Below are 21,846 nucleotides of genomic sequence, written 5' to 3' on the forward strand. Positions count from 1 at the left end.
ATATCTCTGGATTGAAAGTCATAAATATTCCCTAAATAAATTGTTTGTTTGTTCGACTTATATCCAGCCCTCCCCGCCGAGGCAGGCTCAGGGCAGGATTTAATGTCTCGGGCACGATCAACTTGAGATGCAGTGAGACAAACCCTGTGTTTTAGGGGAAGGATGAAAGCAAGGAAAAAAGGGTCATTGCCAATCTGCCAGGGAGAGAAAATGGTTAAAGTTTCTTTGGGAGTTCTCTTGCTTGGGGTCATCTGTTGCCTGCCCTTATTCCAGAGCACCTCCTTGGGTACAGCGCCATCTTTTCTTCCTGGAGACTCCCTTTTAGTAGGACCCAATGCACTAAGCAGGCAGAACGCCATGCTTTATGGCTGCATAAAGATAATTTACTGCCCATGAATGTCTTCGGGAACAAGCAGTAAATGAACTCTGCTGGGGATTCTCTCATTGGCAGCAGAAGCGAGAATAACTCGACTCGCGGTTCCCTGTAGTGGTAGCGTGCTACATCTTCTCTCAAGACATCCCACAGAAATGCCGGCACTCTCTTTATAGACCCTGGGCCTGGTGTGCTATCCTTGATGGTGGTGACCTTGCACCTGACCTCAAAAGCCTATAGAGGATCTGAAGGGCTTTAGAAATGATGCTTCTCAGACCAAACCAGAGAACCCAGCCATTCCTGTTAACGCAGATACACACTCTGGTGCCATTTATTTATCGTGGTTAATTTGTATGCTGCTGTTTTGCCTTGCAGAGATTCATGGTGGCTGACAATTTTTGAACTCCCACAAAATAAAATCAGATAATAAAATGTGATCATAGAGCTCTCACTCAAATTTCAGTTCAACTAACCACATCAACGTGTTTCAGAAGGGAACGGCGATTGTAAGCCACTTTGAGACTCCTTAAGGTAGTCAAAAGCAGGGTATAAAAACCTACTCGCCTTCTTCTTCTTGCCAATCAGACAAAGCAGGTTCCAGTAGAAAGGCCTTTCCCATTGGTCTCAGCACATGGGCTGGTTGAGGTGGGTGGAAACGGTCTGTCCATGATTCCACTTCATCAGTGGTTCTCTACCTAGAAACAAAGCAGAACCAGATAGTTGTTGCATCCAGTTTCCCCAGGACTGCCTCTCAGTCTTAGACCAGCTTGCATGTTAAACAGCACCAGTTTCCTTGTGGAAAGGGAATGGAAAGCCTCCACCCTGCATTTTCATAGCCAGGCACCATTGTTTCCATTTGCAAGCACCATTTTGCAATGCCAGGAGCCCAACATTAACTGAACCCTTTAAGCAAGCAAAAATCCCCAATCACAGCTCCTGTCCAAAGGATGAGAGGGTGCCAGGCTTCATCCTGAAAGACCCTAGTCCGTATCTGCATTCAGCCTGGAGTCAGTCTTACTCTCACAGCCTAACCCATCCCACAGGGTTGTTGTGAGAGTTAAGTCAGACAACCTTCACTCTAGGCTCCTTGGGAGAAGATCAGGGCAAAAGGAGAAGAGTACTGTAAAGAATCATAGAATCATACAGTTGGAAGGGACCTCCAGGGTCATCTAGACCAACACCCTGCACAATGGAGGAAATTCACAAATACCTCCCCCCACACCTCCAATGACCCCTGTTCCATGCTCAGAAGATGACAAAAAACCTCCAAGATCTCCAGCCAAACTGGCTTGGAGAAAAATTGGTTCCTGACCACAAAATGGCAATCAGCATTTCCCTGGGCGTGTGAGAAAGGGCCACAAGAACTAAGCACTAATGCAGCCCTTCCTCCCCTCCCTCTCATGATCTGCCTAAGTTCACAGAATGTTTCTGGTGGGCTTCAGAGAGCGTTTAGTCTCACCAGATGGCCGGCCCTCCCAACAGCGGTAGTAGCAGGGCGATATAAAAGGATTCCTTTGAATGAAAGACTATGCCCCTGTGGCAGAGGTGAGATAGGAACAACAGAACATGTCCTCCTCCACTGCTCTTTATATCACAGCAGCTGTTCAAAGTATATTTCCCCCCCTGCTCAATAGAAATCCTGGGTGTTCAAATCCAAGATATGTTAAATTGCTGCTTCTGGGAGAAAATCCGCAGGTGCCTGCACTTTGTGCAAAATTCTGCGCAGCAGCCTGCAAAACTCAACAGAACATCCAAGAAAGTAAGGAAACAAAGTATGACACAAGTCAATTTAATATATATAGTTTTATAGATTTTAAAAGGTAATATTCCTTTATTTTATTCTATATCTTTTTCTCAAGAACCTTTTCATACAGGGTATTTCTATGTATTATTGGGAAATTATTGATAATCCCTTATGTACAAGTATTATATTTCTATCTGTAATTCTAACAACTGTGGGTGATAGCTTTGGCATATTTTACTCTGTGTTTTATGCTGGTTTAATGAATGAATGAATGAATGAATGAATGAATGAATGAATGAATGAATGAATGTTTCTGGGGGGGGGGGGTTGCCTCCCTTCCAGGGAGGTGGCAGAAGTAAAGTGTGGCCAAGGAGGGCAGCTTACCGAACCAAGCCGCGCTCCTGCTTCCACATCTTTCTGGTGGCACATGTGCTGCAGGCCAGCACCCTGTCCTGACAGCTGCTCATTTCCCAGATGCAGAGAAGCAAAATGGGACTCCTGTAACTTGAGCACTGAAGTAGAGGACGGGATTTCTCCTTTGCCTCCTTCCTAAAGGAGGAGGAGCTTCCCATGCCAGAGGGACAGAACACAGCCCAGTTCTCCCAGGATGCTGCTTAGCACTGACTATCATATTCCTTCCTTTGCCACAGGACTCTATGCCAGGTCTCTGGAAACCATAGAGACACTAGAGGTGAAACTGAACGAAGAGGAATTTGCTGAGGTGAGAAGCAATGCAGCTTCCTCTGAGCAAGAGTGACATGGGTGACCACCATCACATCTCGGTCTGCTCTAAGAGAGGTACTCCCTTGGCAAACATGTCTGGTCTCAGCCCCATGCTTGCTAAGATAATGGGGACCCAGGAAGAAAGGGGGAAGGTTGGCAGAAGAGAGGGGAGCTTGGCCCCCTCACATACCCCTGTTGATTCTCCATTGCAAATGCCCAATGAGAGTTCATTTCTGGGAGGAGGACATTTAGGGGCAAACCAGTGGGTCGTAGAAAGAGGTCCTGCATGCAAGTTTTCCCCTGCAGGCAGCTCCCAGCCTCGGGTTACAGGCAGCTGCACGCAGCTCCCAGCCTGAGGGTTACAAACCTGAAGTTTCCATTCTATCACAGCATTAGTTCCACCCTTTTGTTCCTTTCCCATCCCAAGTGTAACATCGGGAGGATTAGGCTCTCCCTGTATGCTGTCTCAGGATAGTGTCAGCCGTAGGACTGCCAAAATCCGGGTGGGGGCTAGGAAACACCCCCCCTCCGAATTACAACCGATCTCCAGGCTACATAACTTGCTTATTTATTATTTATTTAAAACACGTATTCCTCCTGGATCAAATGGCTCCTTTGGAAGGTGGACTATATGACATTATACCCTAATGAGATTCCCTCCCCTCCCTAAAACCCACCTTCCCAAGGCTCCACCCTCAAATCTCCAGGTATTTCTGAACCTGGAGCTGGCAACCCTACCCCTCCGGTACCAGAACAAGGGTCTGTTTTCTTCCCGGCTGAATTGTCAGGGGGGCGTTTGAGAAACAGATCCTATCAACGACAACAGTTGTGTCATACCTTTTTATTAGGAGCTACGGAAATATCACCAAATAGCAAGCCAGGAGCTCAAGTGAGTCTAGCAGTTCCAGGTCACCCATTAATTCAGATTTTCCACTTGCGCACTCGGGAGACGCCTCCCCCTCCCGCTCTTCTGCTGGCACTGTCGTTATTGCACAATTAGCACGGCTCCTACAGCATCTGTTTTTTGCTGCTGAAATTCTATTAGCCAATTCACAGAAGAAGCCTGGAATATCCCAGAGGAGGTTCTGCAGTATTGCCCTGAGTAGCGTAAAAAAGAAAATGGCCAGCGTTTGTCTGCAAAGATCCCAGCGCCAGTCGAGATGGACGGAGCCATGCCAAGCTATGCTAACAGAATGTGAGGAGGAATCTTTGGACTACCGCACATGGGCAGGCTGCCTCTTCAGTTTAGCTGTGCCCGAGGAGGGCGTGCTCCAAAAGCAAAGGGCAGGGTTTGAAGCAACTGCCCTGCTGCTGATAGCGAGTGGAGGCAACCGCTTGCTCCACCCCTTGGCTTTTGAGAGGCATCCATTTAATGCTCTGTAGAGAAACGGGTTGTCAAGGTATTTTTTTTTAAGATAAGTTGTCAATCTTGTTTTAAGCCTGCAGCGAGAGGTCTGAAAATTCCTCCTCAAAGTGACTGCTTCTAATTAAGACAATTATCCAGAATCACAGGCATTTGGAGAAGCCCATTCATCACTTGAATCAAGCGACTTGACTCTGCAGCTCAAGGATGCGTTCTAAACGCATCTCTATTAACCGTCGGGCAAGTGACATACTCAGATGAAGACCGGGACCACCGCTCCAGTACGGAGCTGGAATCACAAGGAGTCCCAAACTCCTGAGTTCTTGTGGCTTCTTGTCAGCAGGCAGTCCCAAAGCTACAAACAGCAGTAGGAGGGTGGCCGTGTGGGGGAACCGGTTACTGCAAAGAGGCCAGAGAGCCTAGTTTCTCAGGACAAAGAGGTACGTCCTGTGACACTGCAGTGCATGATTGAAAACAAGATCTAGTCCAAAGAATACAGAATCTACCTCCAACGGCCAATGAATTAGCAGAGGAGGATGAATGTGAGCAAAAAGGACAATGACCTTTCTGCTCACAACCCTGACTTGCAGGGCTATTTTTGAGCAGGAACGCACAGGAACGGCGTTCCGGCTGGCTTCAGAGTTGGCCACGCCCACTACAGTCAAAACCTCTGTGTACCTGGCTACAGAGGGAAGGCCTGGAGAGCGACCCCCCCTGACGATGCTGAGGTGGGGAGGCCAGGAGGCCCTGGAAGGATTTAAATGCCTCCCCATGCCTCCCCCAGCCTGTCCAAGGACTGGCTTGCCCAGGCGCCCCACAGCCGCAGGACACCTAGGCAAGCCAAGGGAGGGCAGTTTAAACTGCCTTCCCTTCCCTTCAAGGGGAGGCTTGCCCAGGCGCCACACAGCCACAGGGCTCCCAGGCAAGCCAAGGGAAGGCATGGGGTGTGGCCTAATATATTAATGAGCCATGCTGTTAGGGGTGTGGCCTATTATGCTAATGAGTTCCTGCTGGGCTTTTGCTACCAAAAAAGCCCTGCTGACTTGGATAGCCCAGGCTAGCCCAGTCTCATCAGATCTCGGAAGCGAAGCAGGGCCAGCCCTGACTAGTATTTGGATGGGAGACTTCCAAGGAATACCAGGGGTGTGACACAGAGGCAGGCAACGGCAGGTCTCTTGCCTTGAAAACCCTACAGGGTCACCATGAGTCAGCTGTGACTTGACGGCGCTTTCCATCACCACACGTACAACAGTGGTGTGATGTTATTCGATTAGGAGCAGATACAATTTCACAAAACAATGAACACACGTTTTCTAGTTCCCTAAAACTCTTCATCAGGCTGGATGAAAAGTACAAAGGGGGGTACTTAAGGTCTGGTGGAACAGCGCAAAGTCTGTAGTTTGTCGTGTTGTTAAAGTGGAGATCAGGAGATGATGCAGAATAATTGCAGTACATGGCGAGGGTGCCAAAAGTTCCTGGACTGAAGAAGCAACAATCAGAGTCTCTCTCCTGGAAACCATCATCTCTCTCTAGAGCGCAGGAGTCCCTGTAGGGCTGAGTGGGACTCCTTACCCAGGTTCTTTCTGCAGCCAGCTAACCACCCCCAGTCCTGGTTGCATCCCAGTCGGTGACTTGGATGGTGTCTGAGGGAAACCTCCACATTCAGAGGCACTAAACCTCTGAATCCCAGAGCCAGGAGGCACCCTCAGGGCAAGGTCTCGGCATTTAGGTCCCATTGTTGGCCCTCCAAAGGAACTTGACAGCCACTGTGTGAAACAGGATGCTGGACTAGACAGACCACCGGTCTGATGCAGCAGGGCTCTTCTTAGAGTCAGATCTGCAAATGAATTTCAACTCATCAGTTTCTCCCTGGAGTCTCCCTCTGAAACTCTTCTGCAACCTTTAAGTCTATTGTTATCTGTCCAAGGAGTCTGAAATGCACCCAGATAAATATCGTACATTTAAGTCTGTGAACAGCCATGAATGAGAGAGGAAATCACTCTGAAGCCAGGCATGCCCTGAGCTTGTTCACGGTGCAACGTCTCAGAGAAAGGCTTCGTCTTGACCCAAGTCCTTGGAGAGCTGCTCCCAACCAGGCTGGGCTCAATTGGGGAACTGTGTCCCTGTGGACAACTGGGATTTTGTGCTGGATCGTGGTCAAGGAGGAGCATTAATCAAGAACTAAGTCCACTGAAACAAAGCTGACCTTCCTGCTGGCTTGTAGCCAGAGGGTGTGAATAAGAGACTGGGATGAGGGGAAAAGAACATACTACATTTCCATTTCAACAAAAGTAGCCGCGGACTTCCGGTCTATGGCGGCGCGCTAGCAAACTCACCTCCCGGACCTCCCGGGGGTGAAGCTGCGCTCCAGCCAAAGAAGGGGGTGCGCTGGCTCGCAACCCCCCCCCCAGGCGCCCGGGGAAGAGACCCTGGCCATGGAACTTTAAAGTGGTCGCCTCTTCGACGGTGGAATGCCGGAGACTTGAGGCGCCTCTTTGTTCCGATGGTTCTCCATGCTGTGAGACCGAATGGGCTTAGCAACGCTGACCGGGTCAAGCGCAGGAGATCACGCGGCAGAAACAAAATGAAAGCAAGGTTGAAGGACCATTTATGAATGTGAGTCAATTCCGAAGCGTTTAAAGAGAAAAAGATAGCTCCCCACCCCACTTTACCGATTGGGAAAAAAGCGAGCGGGGGAGGGACGCCTCCTAAGCGCACAAACCTTTGAGCGAATGAGGGGGGGGAGTGGAAGAAAACACGAGGGAAACTGACTAGAAGTACTTACCAAAGTGAGTCTAAGCGACCAGGGGCATATTCAGAGACTTTCAAAAAAGTTTACAAAAAGTAAACAATCGAGAAAGATGGCGGGGAAGAAGGACAAAGAAAGATTTATGAAAGTGAAAGGGTTTGAGAGCCCAAAACCGGATGTGACCAGTGAGATGGCAAAGGCTGTAGCGGATTACATGCGCCCTCTACTGGAACAGCTGAATAACTTCAAAGAGCAGATGTCCGTGGTTACTCAAGGCATTACTGCACAACAAACGCAGATAAATGAAATGATACAAATAATGAAGCAGGATGCTGAGAAAGTAAAGGAAGTGGCTGCAACTAAATAGAAAGTGAAGAAGAAAGTGCAAAAGCTGGAGAGGAAACAAACTTCCTTGGAAGATCAGCTGTTGCAAGTTCAAATGGATAAGGCTAACATGGTCCTGCGTTTTCAGGGCGTGCCAGAGAACAGAGGGGAGAATCTTAAAGAAGTGATGAGTGAACTATTGGCCCCAGTGACAGAAATGAAGGCAGAAGTGTTACTTAATGATATGGACGTGGTCTATAGATCATACTCAGGATATATAAAGAAAAACAATCTGCCTGGGGAAATTGTAGTAAGATTCTCGAAGAGGCATGTCAGGGATGCAATCCTGAAAGCGGTTGCTGGAAAACCCCTGATAGCAGGGGAAAACAACATCAGAACGCTAAAGGATATTCCATTTGAAGTACGACAACGGAGAAAGAAATACAAAGAACTTGTGCTTTTTCTTCAGACAAACTCAATTGGATATAAATGGCTATTTCCAGAAGTTAGTAGTGGGCTATTTCCTTTATCCTGTATATGTAGTTTACCCTCCCTATTTTTTCTGTTGTAGTTTTTGTAGTGGAAAAAATAATAAAAAATCCCCTCCGGGGGCTTAAAAAAAACAACATAAGTAGCCACAACAGCTTCACCCAGCCTGCTTTCCAGCAGTGCAACTTCCAAAGTTTTGCACAGACAAATTCCAGGCAACAGAACAAAGTCTGAGTCCAGTGACACGTTTAAGACCAACAAAGTTTAATTCTGGTTACATGGAAGCTTATGCCCTGAATTAAACTTTGCTGGTCTTAAAGGTGCCACTGGACTCAAACATGGGTTCTATTGCTTTAGACCAACACGGCTGCCCACCTGAATCTAAAATCTAGGCAAGATCTTCTTACTTCCTTCTACCTACCAACCGAAGCGGGATTTTCTGATTTGGACTGCAGTTGATTAATTGGGCTCTGAAAAGCAGCCACAGAGTCCTCACCATAGATTGGGGCGGAAAGGGGAGCATCAGCCTTCTTCAATGCTGTTTCCCAATCGGAAAGCCTACCCCCCCACACACACAGCTTTAAGCCCTAGTAGCCATCAAAGATGGACATGCTAATGCCTAAACTGGGGAGGAAGGAAAAGATGCCGTCCAAATCTTCAGTTTGAGGAAACAATTGAACAGTGGTAGTCACCCCTTCTGCAGAGCTGTGGCCCTGATCCCCCCACACAGCGGCTTGCTAGGGCCAAATTGCATGTCAGGAGTTCCAGTCACAGGACTTCAGCCTTCTGTGTAGTTTGGCCCCTTTGCTTCCACATTATATTCTGGGTTTTGCTGAAGCAGGCAGCAGCTGTGGGAGGCAGTGATCTTTTTTAAAAAAAATACTTTTTATTGCTTTTCTTCCTACACACTACAAAGACTATACCCTACAAAACTAAAACTACAAAGAGAGTAACAAGAACTTTTGATAGGCTAATCAAATGCTTCAAGTATATGTCTACATGCTAAAAATTTCATTCAGTTCTTTAAAATCTAATAAAAGTATTCAAAAAGAAAGAACATAAAGGCATTTTTGATATTACATCACATCTGGTTGAGGTATAAGTAAGTTAAATGTCAACATAGGTAATCTCAGATCTTCACTTAGATTTCTTCTTAGCTTTGATTTTCTTCTTCTTTTGACAGGGGAGATTTACTTTAAACGTTTTAGGGGCTGTAACTCCTAAATCTGAATCCGAGTCATAGTCAAAGATTTCACCCAAAGACATGGAAGTAGTTGTAAAAGATGAACTATCCGTATCGGATTTCTGTTGTTCTTTGTCTTTTTCCGTTGCCTTTTCTTCCTCTGCTCCATTTCTTTGTTTGGTTGAAGATTGTTGCTGTTTAAGAAAGAGTTCTGCTTTTAATAGAGAGTCAATCTTTTCCTTCTTCTCCTTAAAGTTGAATATAAGTCCTTCTGGAAAAATCCATCTGTATTGGACATTGTTCTTTTGGAGGAATGCTGTAATATTTCTGTACTGCTTCCTTTTCTTGCGTATTTCAAATGGGACATCTTTCAATATTTTTATCTCCTCTTCTTGAATTTTAACTGTTGTCGCTGTAGATGCTTTAAGTATTGAGTCTCTTATTGATCTTTTTGCAAATTTTACAAGGAGGCAGTGATCTTAAACAGGCACTGGAGCCAGGCCAGCAGTGTCCCTGTTCCAGCCAGGCGGTGCACACAGAACATCGCCCAGAGTTGTCCAGCAGAGGCAGCTGGGCACAGGAAGCAGGCTGTGGTTCTGCAGCACTCAGGAGAGCTCCCGGAGAAGGCAGGTGGGGTTGCTGCAGAAGACTCAAGCACGAAGTGACCCCACGTGTCTCCAAGGCCAGACCTGACAGAGCCCTTCTCCCAAACAGACATGGGGCAGCATTCGGAGAAGTGGTACTCTGACTGGGCGGAATTGATTGTCCTCTGCTGGTGCTCACTGTCTTCTCCAAGGGGGATCCTCAAGAGGGGCCTGCAGGGGCCCCAATACAGGTGCCTCCCCCAGTAACTCGTCATCCTCCCCCAAGATGCCTTCCAAAGCAGATTTGGTGCTGGAGAGCTGGGAGGACATCATCAGGTGTCTGAAGGATCTAGGACACTCCGTTTTGGAGTCCCCCACACCTTGTTTTATTATTATTTCCCACACGCAGGACTCAGGGCAGCTTGGAACATATAAAATATAGGGTAAAACAGCATTTATACATAAAACTAATTTTACTATGAATCCAATAAATTCCTATAATCCAATAAATTACATTGAAATCCAATAGCATTTGACCTTAACTCAATTTGTATTCATTTGATGGTGCCACACATCTAGTCTCTCAGACTACAGAAACGACTAGTAAAACATGTCCAGACCCTAGTTGCAGTCAGCAGTGCAATGGAGAGAGAAAAACATCAACTAGGGTGATGGAAAATAGGAAGGAGAAGAAGGAAGAAGGAACAAAAAACCAGGGAGGCCACTGATTTCTCTAACTGTAGCCGTCCTCAGCCATAAGTAATGTAATGTAAACCGCTCAGAGCCCTTAGGGGGTGAGCGGTATACAAATGGAATGTAAATAAATAAATAAATAAATAAGCCTGGTGGAACATCTCAGTTTTACAGGTCCTGCAGGGAGCGGTGGCGCAAGCAATAGAACGCTTGCAAGTAACATCATAGCACCCGGCCCCAGTCCTAGCTCCCGCCCACCCAGCGGTTCGAAAGTTAAAAAATGCAAGTAGATAAATCGGGTACCTACCCTTAGAAGGGTAGGGGGCACCCTCCTCCAAGTGGGGACGTGGTGGGAACTTCAGCAGCGGCGATGGTGGCGGCGACGGCGGTGTGGCGGTGCAGTGCGGCGATCCCTGGTGGCCGGTGGAACGACAGCATCCAGCACTCGGTGTCCGGCGCTCGATGGCAGTGGAGGCAAAGCGATGGAGGAGCGCACGGCAACGTGAGCGGCGCAGGCGCGGCGGAGCCGAATGCGGACACAGCCGGGCCGAGGCTACCACGGGCCGTGCGCCAAGAAGATAGCAGAAAAAGCTGAGAAGGACTGGCCGCGAATGGGCGCCGACGCCAGTGGACCACCGAGGAAAGAGAGCCGGGAACAGCGAACCCACCCGGGTGCCGGTAGGCAGCCCCACCCCCTGGAATATGTGGCCATTGTATTAGGATTAATCTGCACTTGCAGCACAATTGTAAACCGCTCTGAGACCTCCGGGTCTGAGCGGTATAGAAGCTGAATGTTAAATTAAATTAAATTAAATTAAATTAAAAACTGAGCTAAATCCCGCAGGGCCCAGATCTCACTAGGATCTCACTGTGTGTGGCACTGCTTCCTAACACACATAGTATTGCACTGCGAAGGTCACTACCACTTTGGAGTGCAGGATGGCGCACACCAGGGCTGGGTGGACTTTCATTGCCGCATTGCTGGTGCACAGAAAAGACAGCAAGGTGAGCATGCTGATTGCTACCACGCAAGCCCATCTCAGGAAATACACAGGCATGACTGGTTCTTGGAAGAGGAACATGGCTGGGAGGCACACCAGACTTCCCACCATGCCAAAGAGGAAGGCTACAGTCCCCAGCTTGTCTGGGAAGTCCAAGCTTCAGAAGATGACCAGGCCCAAGGCCAGCAAAACCCTCCCGTGCGCACCAAGATGTAACCAACCGTGTCGTGGAGTTGGGTGCTCTGGTCCAGATTCAGCAAGTCCGGGACCACCACTTGGCTCAATTCTGCAGGGCCTGCAAAATGAAACTGTTTCGCCAAGCCTATGGATGAGACAGGAGAGTTCCTATTTAGCCTTCTGCTTCCGGATTCCCTCCCCCCCCCCCCCCCCGCCACCAGAGTTTATATGCCATCTGATTAATTTCTGAAATTGCATTTTATTGATTTTAATTGCACTCAAAATGGTTTATTATGTGTTATAATTTGCTCTTGAGAGTCCCTTGGACTGCAAGGAGATCAAATCAGTCAATCGTAAAAGAAATCAACCCTGACTGTTCCCTGGAAGGCCAGATAATGAAACTGAAGCTCAAATACTTTGGCCACCCAATGAGAAGGGAGCACTCACTGGAGAAGACCCTGATGCTGGGAAAGATTGAAAGTCAAAGAAGACGGGGACGGCAAAGGATGAGATGGTTGGACAGTGTCATCGATGCAACGAACATGAAATTGAGCCAACTTCAGAGGACGGCGGAAGACAGGAAGGCCTGGCGTGATCTGGTCCATGGGGTCGCGAAGAGTCGGACTCGACTGTGCGACTGAACAACAAATTTGCTCTAAGCCCCAGGACTGTGAGGGACAGCAGAACAGAAACTGACTGAATGAATGAATGAATGGGAAGAGAGTTCCACCTGGCTGGGGCCAGAGCTGAAAAGGGGCATATAGGAAGAGGCAGTCCCACAGATATGATGGTCCCAGACCATTTAGGGCTTTAAAGGTAAGCAAAAAGTTAGGACATTTTTATGCCACTTTTCCAGGAAAACTGCTTAGGTGGCTTACAAGTAAAATATGATAAAACACCAACAGATTAAAAATTGTTAAAAAATTAGTAAACCGTTAACACAACATTAAAGGGTTGACATTAAAAACCGAGCAAGTACAAGTGTAAGTAACATATAAAGTTTATGGCCGAAAACACAACATCTATAATGGAACAGAATATGCTCTGGGCCCCAGCCCAATTTTAATGTCTAATTCATTCTGTGTATTATTATTATTATTATTATTATTATTATTATTATTATTATTATTATTATTATTATTATTATTATTTATTTTGACTTTTACCCTGCCATTATTATTATTATTATTATTATTATTTATTTTGACTTTTACCCTGCCCTCCCCGCCAAAGCAGGCTCAGGGCGGCTCACATAAAACCAGTAAAACTTATTATTATGGTATTCTGTATAAAATACTTTGCCTATATTCTCCGTCATCAGCTTTGTTAGATTTTATTTATCATGAATTTCTAGACTGCCTTTCCAGCCAAACGTCCTCAATGTTGTTGTTTTTTTAACCAGAACATTTTAATTGTATTCAACCATAAAGTATAACAACAAACAGCAAAAGTTACAACATCCTCAATGTGATTCACAAGTTAAAACCCAATATCCTTATAAAATCAAGATCATATATAAGATTATGCTATAAGATTAGCATTATATTATATCTAAAAAGCATAAGGGAAGAAACAATTGAACGAGATAGGCAGTAACATTCCCATACGGGAGACTGCTGAGATGTGAGTGTGTGGCTGAGATGAGGACCTGACAACTTAAGATGACCCCTGACTTCACAGGATGTGGAAGGGTGTGAGTCTACTTTAGGGTGCCACAGTAGCCCTCCAAGGGACCAACCATGCTGTTTCCAGCAATAGCCCGCCAGATGCTTCTGGGAAGTTTGGCAGGCAGGCCGTAAAGACAACATCATACTCTCATTGTCTTGGAGTGGGTATTCAGAGGCGGGCTGCCTCTCAGTCTTATGACTTTATCTCCATCTTGGAACAGCATTCTGTTCCCAGTATTAGCTAGCCTTCCATGTTACTATCATGAGTGACGGAGGGGTTTTTTTATAGGCAGGGCTGGCCTACAGGAGCTCAAGGGGAGTTGTTTGCCTATGGGTGGCTGGTTAAAAGCCCCACTGTTTGCTACCAGTCTTCCTTGCTGTCAGCCATGGCACTCCACAGAGGCATAGAAATCAAGCGGCCACAACATGGGATCAGTTCGTGATGGCTAAAATTTTCGGACTCCCTGATGAGAGCGAATAACAGTAATACTCCTACTTACACTAAATTTGTTAGGATTTGGGCCCCAGCGTTAGACTATATGGTAAAGAATGATATACTCCCGGCTAATCAGGCTTACCATTGTTGGTTATATTTATAGGAGGTAGCAGGGAACCTCAGGGGACTGTAATAGGGCTGTATGGTGCTTGGCTAGTTGTCAAACTGATAGTATATTAATTGTGATGTATAGGAACTTAGAACTTGCAAGTATGTGTTGTATGAAATGTTTTTGCATTATAAAAACAATAAAAAGGAAAAAAAGGAAAGAAAATGGTAGGGATCCCCGGCCTTTATTTCATGCACACCCATGCCATAGTATTGTATGGTGTGTTTTTCCTCCCACCCACATTGGCAGAATGGAGAAACCGGCTGTACTAATTCAGCCCAGAGGCTGGGACTGTAGCTCCTTCTTGACAGTTCAAGCTCTTTACACTATGCAGACCATCTTTTTACAATGCCCGTCTCTTTTAACCCATTAAAAACTCACACGGTGATAAATCTGGTGCTTAAAGTACCTCCCTGACCCGAGCTCCAAATAAATCTCCCTTGAATAGCAGTTCTCAGTGTCAGAAGATTAGTTGAAGCTAGTTTCCAAAGTCACTTCCTTTTGTCCCCTTTCTAAAAATGGGATCCATAATGATTTGCAGTTATCCCCAAAGCTGTTGCCACCAGCGTCTCAGGTCATGTGAATATAGATAATGTAGAACTCAGCCGCCAAAGAACAGAAAGGAAATTGTTTGTTTGCTTGGAGTATTTACACCTTGTGCCTCTACAATTTGCTCTGAGATGACTAACAAGAGCAATACTAATAACAAAAGAGAAACATTAAATAAAGGAGATATAAAACAGCCCAATAATACCCACCAGAGAATAAAAACATCTAATACATCTAATTAATGCCAGATAAAATGGGCTGCACATACAATCCTAGGCCTAAAAGATGTAAAAAGCAAGCCACAGGGCTATTTTGGGGGAGGAACGCACAGGAACGGAGTTCCGGCTGGCTCCCAAGTTGGCCACGCCCAGCAGGAACTCATTAGCATAATAGGCCACACCCAACAGCAGAAACTCCATTAGGATTGGCTACATTAGGGGTGTGTGCCCTAACATGCAAAGAAGTTCCTGCTACAAAAAAAGGCCCTGGGTTTTGACAATAAACAAGGTAATCAGAATAACAAGCAAAAGGTAGGTGTGGCTGGATGAGCACACTTCTGGTAACATGGGGGTGCGGTCTAATGTGCTAATAAGCTGTGCTGTCAGGGGTGTGGCCCAATATGCTAATGAGTTCCTGCTGTTGGGTGTGGCCTATTATGCTAATATGTTCCTGCTGGGCTTTTTCTACAAAAAGAGCCCTGGCAAGCCATATGCCCACCGAGACACAGAAGCTACCCAAGTGAGATTAAGGAGGTGGCAATGTCCGAGGGGGCCTTTTCAGTGGCAGCACTGAGATGCAGCGTTCTCCTTGTGAGGCACAACTGCAGCCTGTTTGGACAGGACCTTGCAGCCTGTTTGGACTGTCTTTTAGATTAGTGTAGGCTGGTTTTGGATTCGATCCTGATAACCTGAGGATTTGTGCAATTATAGGTCATTCTTTAGCTTTGTTTTGTAATGATATAGTATTTTAGTTCACTCTTATAATATGCCACTCTCAAATGCTTGGGGAGGGGCACCGTATGCCAAGAAGCGAGGCGAAATAAATCAGCGAATAACATTCTTGGTGATTCAGTAATAGCTGGCTTCAGTTTGAGTAACCAGGCTACCTTTGAGAAGGAAACGTGACTGTCAGTGCATAGGGTGACTGGCAGCAGAGAAGGGTGAAAGCAAATGGAGGTTTTTAGGGTGGCACTGTGACATTTGACAGCGTCCCTGCCAGCGACTTCATTGTCAGGGCCCTCGGTGTGCCAAGAAAGCTGAGAAAGGCAGGTGGCAAAGAGGACTAAACTGTTTTGCCCTTCTTCTCCCCTTCACAGTATGTTTTTACTTACATCAAAAACTTAACCAGCGACATGTTCCAGGAGCTGCTGAAGCACCTCTTCCAATGTGCCAATGATGCACGAGAGATCATCAGACATGACATGTGCAGGAAGACCTTTCTCCAGCTCTTCCTAGACTGCGACTGTGGAAAGGTAGCTGTATGAATCCCCCGAAAAGGTCTGCAGTGATTCTAGCCCACCATCTTCTCAGGGCTCTAGGAATACAACCCTGCCCCCAGTCTGATAGCATTATAATCCATGTCCTGAATGCTTCTTTCTAGTCCTACAGACTAAGTTGACTTTTCATTGGGCAAGGGAAGATGGTAATAAAATAAACAGAAATGAAACTACCCAGGTAAAGGTAAAGGTTTCCCTTGCTCGAAAGCCAGTCGAGTCCGACTCTAGGGTTGCAGTGCTCATCTCCGTTTCAAAGACGAAGAGCCAGCACTGTCCGAAGACGTTTCCGTGGTCATGTAGCCAGCATGACTAAACACCGAGGCGCACGGAATGCTGTTACCTTCCCACCGAAGTGGTACCTATTTATCTACTTGCAATTTCTTGCTTTTGAACTGCTAGGGTGGCAGGAGCTGGAACTAGAGACGGGAGCTCACTCCGTCATGCGGCACCCGGGTCTCGAACTGCTGAACTACCGACCTTCCACAGCCTGCAGTTCAGCGTCTTAACCACTTGAGCCACCACAGCTCCGAAACTACCCAACTGGATGACAAAAACAAAACGCCATAGACGAGGAGTCCCCAGCACATTGCCCATAGGTGCCATGGCACCCACCAATACTCTTCCTGGCATTAGAAAGAGGGGGCCAAGTGCAGCTCTTTGAGTTTTTGGTATTTATAGTATAATTTATAGTATTTATAGTATAATGCTGACAGTGGGTTTATGTAAAGTATTTTACCTGTGCAAATAATGAAGAGACAATTCTAAAAAACACAGTGGGACTTGGATTCTGACTAAACAAGATTAGGCTGCACAGGTAAAATGCTGAATGCATCTAACTGGAACTTCCACTGAAAATATCAGATTATCCCAGTTTTTTTAATATTGTATTTTTAATAATTCGGGCAGAAGTCGACAACACATCATCACATTTTGTTCACTTTTTAAAATGTTCCTGTCGAAATCTGTCCGGAATCTCTCTCTTAGTGTACACACACTCAAGGAGCTCTCAGCAGCACTTTAGCGCCGACTGTATTTGTTCAAATTAATAGTGCTGGTTAAAAACTGTGGGGCTCACAAGAGAAGGAATCGTGCAAAGGAGACGGCCAGGAGACAAAAAAATCCCCTCTTCCTTTTGCATAAGTGTGTTAGACGCCCGCATGATGAAGACAGACACTGCCAGATGAGAGGGGGTTTAGCCAGTTCAATAGGCATATTTATTTTGTGCATGTGCAAAAACACACTTTAGACAATGTAATTTTTGAAGGCATCCCATTAAGCAGAGCTTCTGCCGGAAATGCTGAGGAGCTACTATCACAGTTTTTTGTAACCTCACCCCCTGACATTTTGTGGTTGGCTCCACCTCCTTCAGTAGCCACTTTGTGGTTGCACCCACCATCCAGTATCAGAATTCCAAACGCACCCACAGGTTGCCACAGACAAAAGTAGAAAGTTACGCAAGACAATCCACCACTAGAAGTCCTCAAAAGCCTCTTTTGTGGTTGTGAGAACTTTAGACGAAATTCCTCCACCAAGAAAATGACTTTACTTAAAGAAAGTCAAAACCAGAAACTTTGACTCCAAGATATTCTCAGGGGCCTGTTCACGAGGACTCAGACGCACTGGATGATGAACACTCCGAAAGAAGTTCAAATGATTCTGTCTGTTGTCTACAAGGCCTGGCTCTTATTACTGGCTTTGGGGGAACATGAGGCATTTCCCCCCAGCCCTTTAAACAAGCACCCCCAATACAAGTAGATCATTAATCACATGAGGAGTAGGTAACAGTTTCCAAAAATGCAGCAGAAAGTTTATGTGGTTTTTTTTTCAGGCTTTAACCTGGTTTCCTTCCCAGTGTTGTCATCAGTTCCCACCCCTTCCCCCTGGAAATGAAAGTGGGAAATGAAAAGCAAATCCATAAAAGACCTCCGTGGTCACTGCATGACCTATTGCTCTGCTCTCTGTTGGCTGAAGCTCAGCAAGGTTGTTCCAGTTTATTAGTTTTATTGGTTCAACAACAGGTTGTCCAAGCAGGGTCTTCCATTCATTCATACCCAGCCTTATGCCCAGTGATCCGGACAAATAAGAGCAAGTGTGCTTAGATGGGTTCATTCTTGTCAGACTCATCACCTAACAAGTTCATGCCAGCATCACACCTCTGCCTTTGAGCCCCATCTGGATCATGGCAATGAAGCCCAAGCTCTGAGTATTTATACTGGGCCTGGCCAATCCAGATGCTGCATACAGTCTGCCAATCATAGGGCCTGATGCTGGCCTTCCCTGCTGCCTTCCGTGCCTGAAAAAGGCTCTGAAGATGCCCACACTCCCGGGCTAGACAATGTCCCACTCTCACAGTCCAAACCCCAGAAACTCCACTTCATACCTTGGAGTAAACTATGAATCTCCTTGATTCACCAACCCAACAGCCAGCTGGGGATGTGCAGGATCAGGTGTGGCAGTGAAAGCTGAGAGAGGGAGAAAGTGCAAGGGTTAAAGGAAGAAATAACCAGATTTGTGAACCAGACTTTTTGCTGAAGCTGCAGAGGGAAAGCACTGTATTTTGTTCTGGGCTCCCTATGGGGAGCCAAGGAAAGGAGGCAAAGATAAAGCCAAGGCTTCATGCCTGTTCTAGAGGTTGCCAACTGCCATTGATGACCTCATTGCGCAGACTCTAATCTGGGAGAACCGGGTTTGATTCCCCACTCCTCCACTTGCACCTGGCTGGATGACCTTGGGCAAGCCATAGTTCTGATAAGAGCTGTTCTTGAAAAAGAGCCGTTTCTGTCAGAGCTCTCTCAGCCCCACCTACCTCACAGGGGGTCTGTTGTGGGAAGGGGAAGGGAAAGGAGTTTGTAAGGTGCTCTGAGACACCTTTGGGTAGTGAAGGACGGGGTATAAATCCAATCTCTTCTTCTCTCTCAGCCCCGCCTACCTCACAGGGGGTCTGTTGTGGGAAGGGGAAGGAGTTTGTAAGGTGCTCTGAGACACCTTTGGGTAGTGAAGGACGGGGTATAAATCCAATTTCCTCCTTCTCTTCTTCTTCTTCTTCTTCTTCATTTTATTGGGGGAGGGTCACCCTTCCCCCATTATAGGAGTTCAAAGTGGCCTCTTCAACAGAAGCACTCTGTGCCCAGAAGTTGGACAGGTGGAGCCCCTCCAAGCAATGAGTTGAGAACTGCACATTAAAAAGTCTGAACTGGGAATGGTCCTTGCATGATCTGTGGGGTCCCTTCTCCCAGTCCATCCAGACAACTGGCTCTCTTTCCCAGGCCCATTGCGCCCCTTCGGCCAGGGGCCTGGTTGTCATCCAGCCAGCCCCCCTTACCTGCCAGCTTCAACACTTTGTTCCTCTTCTGCAACGTGGCAGGAGGCGACACAGTTAACGGCGTGGGCATATTTCACTGGCTGGCAGCCTTACTGGAAAGCTGGTAGTTGCCGCAAATGCTGGATCCAGGGGGGTTTGTGTGCTAGATGAGCCACTGTCTAGCATGCACGTGCAATGGAGATGGCAGAACTGGAAGATAACAACAAGCATTAAATCATTGTACAGTTGCAAAGTGGCATTCCTCGGGGGGTTGCTTCCCTTTCCCTTCACCATGTGTTTCCCCCTGCAGTTTCTGTCCCAGTTTCCTCCTCTTGTTTGTCACCTTCCTCTCTTTCTCCCTGGAAGCGAAGGATGCTTGTGTGTGTTCCCTGTCTCTCGGGGCAGTGAGATGTGTTGGTCTTTCCCCGTCCCTCCGAGATGATTTATATTGCTTCTGGTGGGGTGTGTGCTCCAAACCCATCTGCAGTAAGAATGGCAACTGAGCATTTACTAAAGAGCAGGTGCCATGGAAGGTGAGGGACACATTTAAAAGCTTCAGCTCTAAGCAGACAAATCCATGGAGGACAGACCTCTCAGTGTGACAGCTAAATGGAATCTCGATATACTCAGACAGTCTACCTCTTCTGCAGATAAGCAAAGTAGAAGGCCTTCACCTTTATACGCATGTGCAGGTGCACAAAGTTCCCTCTAAGCTGTGGAGTCTTGTGAGCAAAAATTCTACTTTGTGAGCTACTGGCATTAAAATTGCGAATGAGCGATTTGGCTACTGCATAAATCAGTTTGCTCTGGAGCCATCCTTCCTGAGCTAAGGCAAAAATGTGTGAGCCAGAGGCTAAAAAACTGTGAGCTAGCTCACACTAACTCAGCTTAGAGGGAACACTGGCGCACACCCACATGGCCTCTGGAAGGCCACGAATGACAGAATCCAAGCAGGCATTCCTCTTCTATACACAACACCTCTGGGTAACCTGAATGTTAGTACAATTAGTAATCCACTCTGAGGAACTTTTGCTGAAACATCTATTGGAGGACAAATCCACTGTAATATCAAGGAATGTTGCCAAATTTCTCTTTATTGCATTTACAAAGCGTAAGCACCTCCTCAATGTTCCTTATGATGTCTCTTCTCTGTAATGCTTTTTGCTTTTGATTCTGTATGCTGTTTAATGGGTCTCTGACCGTAATAAGAATGAATGAATGAATGAATGAATGAATGAATGAATGAATGAATGAATGAATGTTAGATTTCCTCATCTTCAGCATCACACTGGAAGACCATTCTGTTTGGGCAAGCACCTAGTATCTACGATGAATAAAGGTTACTTTTGCAATACCATTTTTGTGCATCTTTATATTGCAAATATTTTATGTGGGTACTTTGTTTCCGTAAGATTACCTCCTTTGAAACTCCTTGGCAGTTCCTCAGAGCTGCTGCTCCTTTAACACCCTCTCTCCTAAATGGCCATCCCATTCCACCACTGCCCTGTCTGATCTCACTGACAACATGACATGTTCTTCTAGCACAAACATACTGAGCCACAGACACCTTCTCCATACAAAAGTATCAAAAAAAGACAGAAGCCAGGTTAAAATCCACAGCTTCCGCACCCAAGACTAGAATCTTACCCACTGGTCCAATACCATAAAATCCATTGCATTTTATTGATATATTTTTTTACTCTTTTAAACTCAATGTGTATTGAGTCTTTGTAGCTTTTCAATTATTTGATTATATTTCACTGTACTGTAAACCGCCTTAGGGGCTTTTAGCTGAAAGACAGTATGTACGTAAATGAACTAACTGATCTGAATCCAGTGGGGTTTAACAGCATGCCTGTGTTCCTTTTTCCCAGGTGGGGCTCTTGGACAGACGACGGGTTTTAACTTTACTGGAGAGCTTCTACAACAACTACTCAGATCTTGCTAAGAAGGGATTCCGCAATCCAAGGCAATGTAAGTGCACGGTCCATGCTCAGAACCAGTGTCGGGCTTGGATGGTGCTGTGAGACTTATGCCCAGGAAGCAAGCAGGCCAGATTATTGACAAAATATGACAAGAACTACTGGGCAATTGGCTGCTGTGGGAAACCTGTCAAAGTAGGTATTGAAAGGCAGTGTTTGGTCTGGCGGAACTGCTAAAACAATGTCTGCAGGTGGGAGCCACTTTGGATGCCAGGGTGTAGTTGCTGTTTTAGGAGCAGCACTTTCTGCCTGTGTGCTTGCTCCTGCACCTCGGTCATACCTGTTCAGCTAGGCCATTTGCAAAGGAGCTAGTCCTCCACTGTACTCTTGTGTAGTTCCTGTTCAGTGCAGTGGAGCTTCCTGCCAGATGGTGTCACGGGGGTGTGATCTGTGTCTTCCGCACTGTGCCTTAACTGGCACCTGTATTCAACACCTCTCAGTGCCTCATGGTATGGCTATGGAAACTCCCTCTCCCAAGGCACATAGACAATTTGGACCCTTCATTGTTTTTTGTTAGTGGTCCATTTCCCATATTGGTAGCTTCAGGACATAGGAACAGCCTTGTCTTTTCTCCAAATAGGGCCAGTTGTTGAGCTGGATGATATAGATCTCATCGAGTTTTGGGGAGACATGGAAGATGACGAGCAGACCGCTTCAGAACGAAATAGCTTTCTGTTAAAACACTCCCTTCTTGGCCTCTCTGAAGAAGCCATAGTCCTCAATCAGATCCTAAAAGACATACTGTCTGAAGACACGCTGGCTGTACCCGATACAGGAGACACCACAGAGGTACCTGGAGATGTTAGACCAGAGGAAGTTGTTCTGGAGCAGCAGGACAGTTCAG

The 21,846-nt window shown here is 46.4% G+C and overlaps 1 protein-coding gene across 1 annotated transcript in view; it reads left to right on the plus strand.

Moving 5' to 3' along the window:
* The window catches only part of EFCAB5 (EF-hand calcium binding domain 5), a 58,157-nt gene that overhangs the window by 5,916 nt on the left and 30,395 nt on the right, over positions 1-21,846 (plus strand). The window contains exons 4-7 of the mRNA XM_015422030.1: positions 2,768-2,838; positions 15,540-15,695; positions 20,895-20,994; positions 21,583-21,791. Of these exons, the coding sequence (XP_015277516.1) occupies positions 2,768-2,838; positions 15,540-15,695; positions 20,895-20,994; positions 21,583-21,791 (536 nt within the window). The remainder of the gene's footprint in view (positions 1-2,767; positions 2,839-15,539; positions 15,696-20,894; positions 20,995-21,582; positions 21,792-21,846) is intronic.

This window comes from Gekko japonicus, unplaced genomic scaffold (assembly GCF_001447785.1).
Source record: "Gekko japonicus isolate JY-2015 unplaced genomic scaffold, Gekko_japonicus_V1.1 scaffold182, whole genome shotgun sequence".
NCBI lineage: Eukaryota > Metazoa > Chordata > Lepidosauria > Squamata > Gekkonidae > Gekko > Gekko japonicus.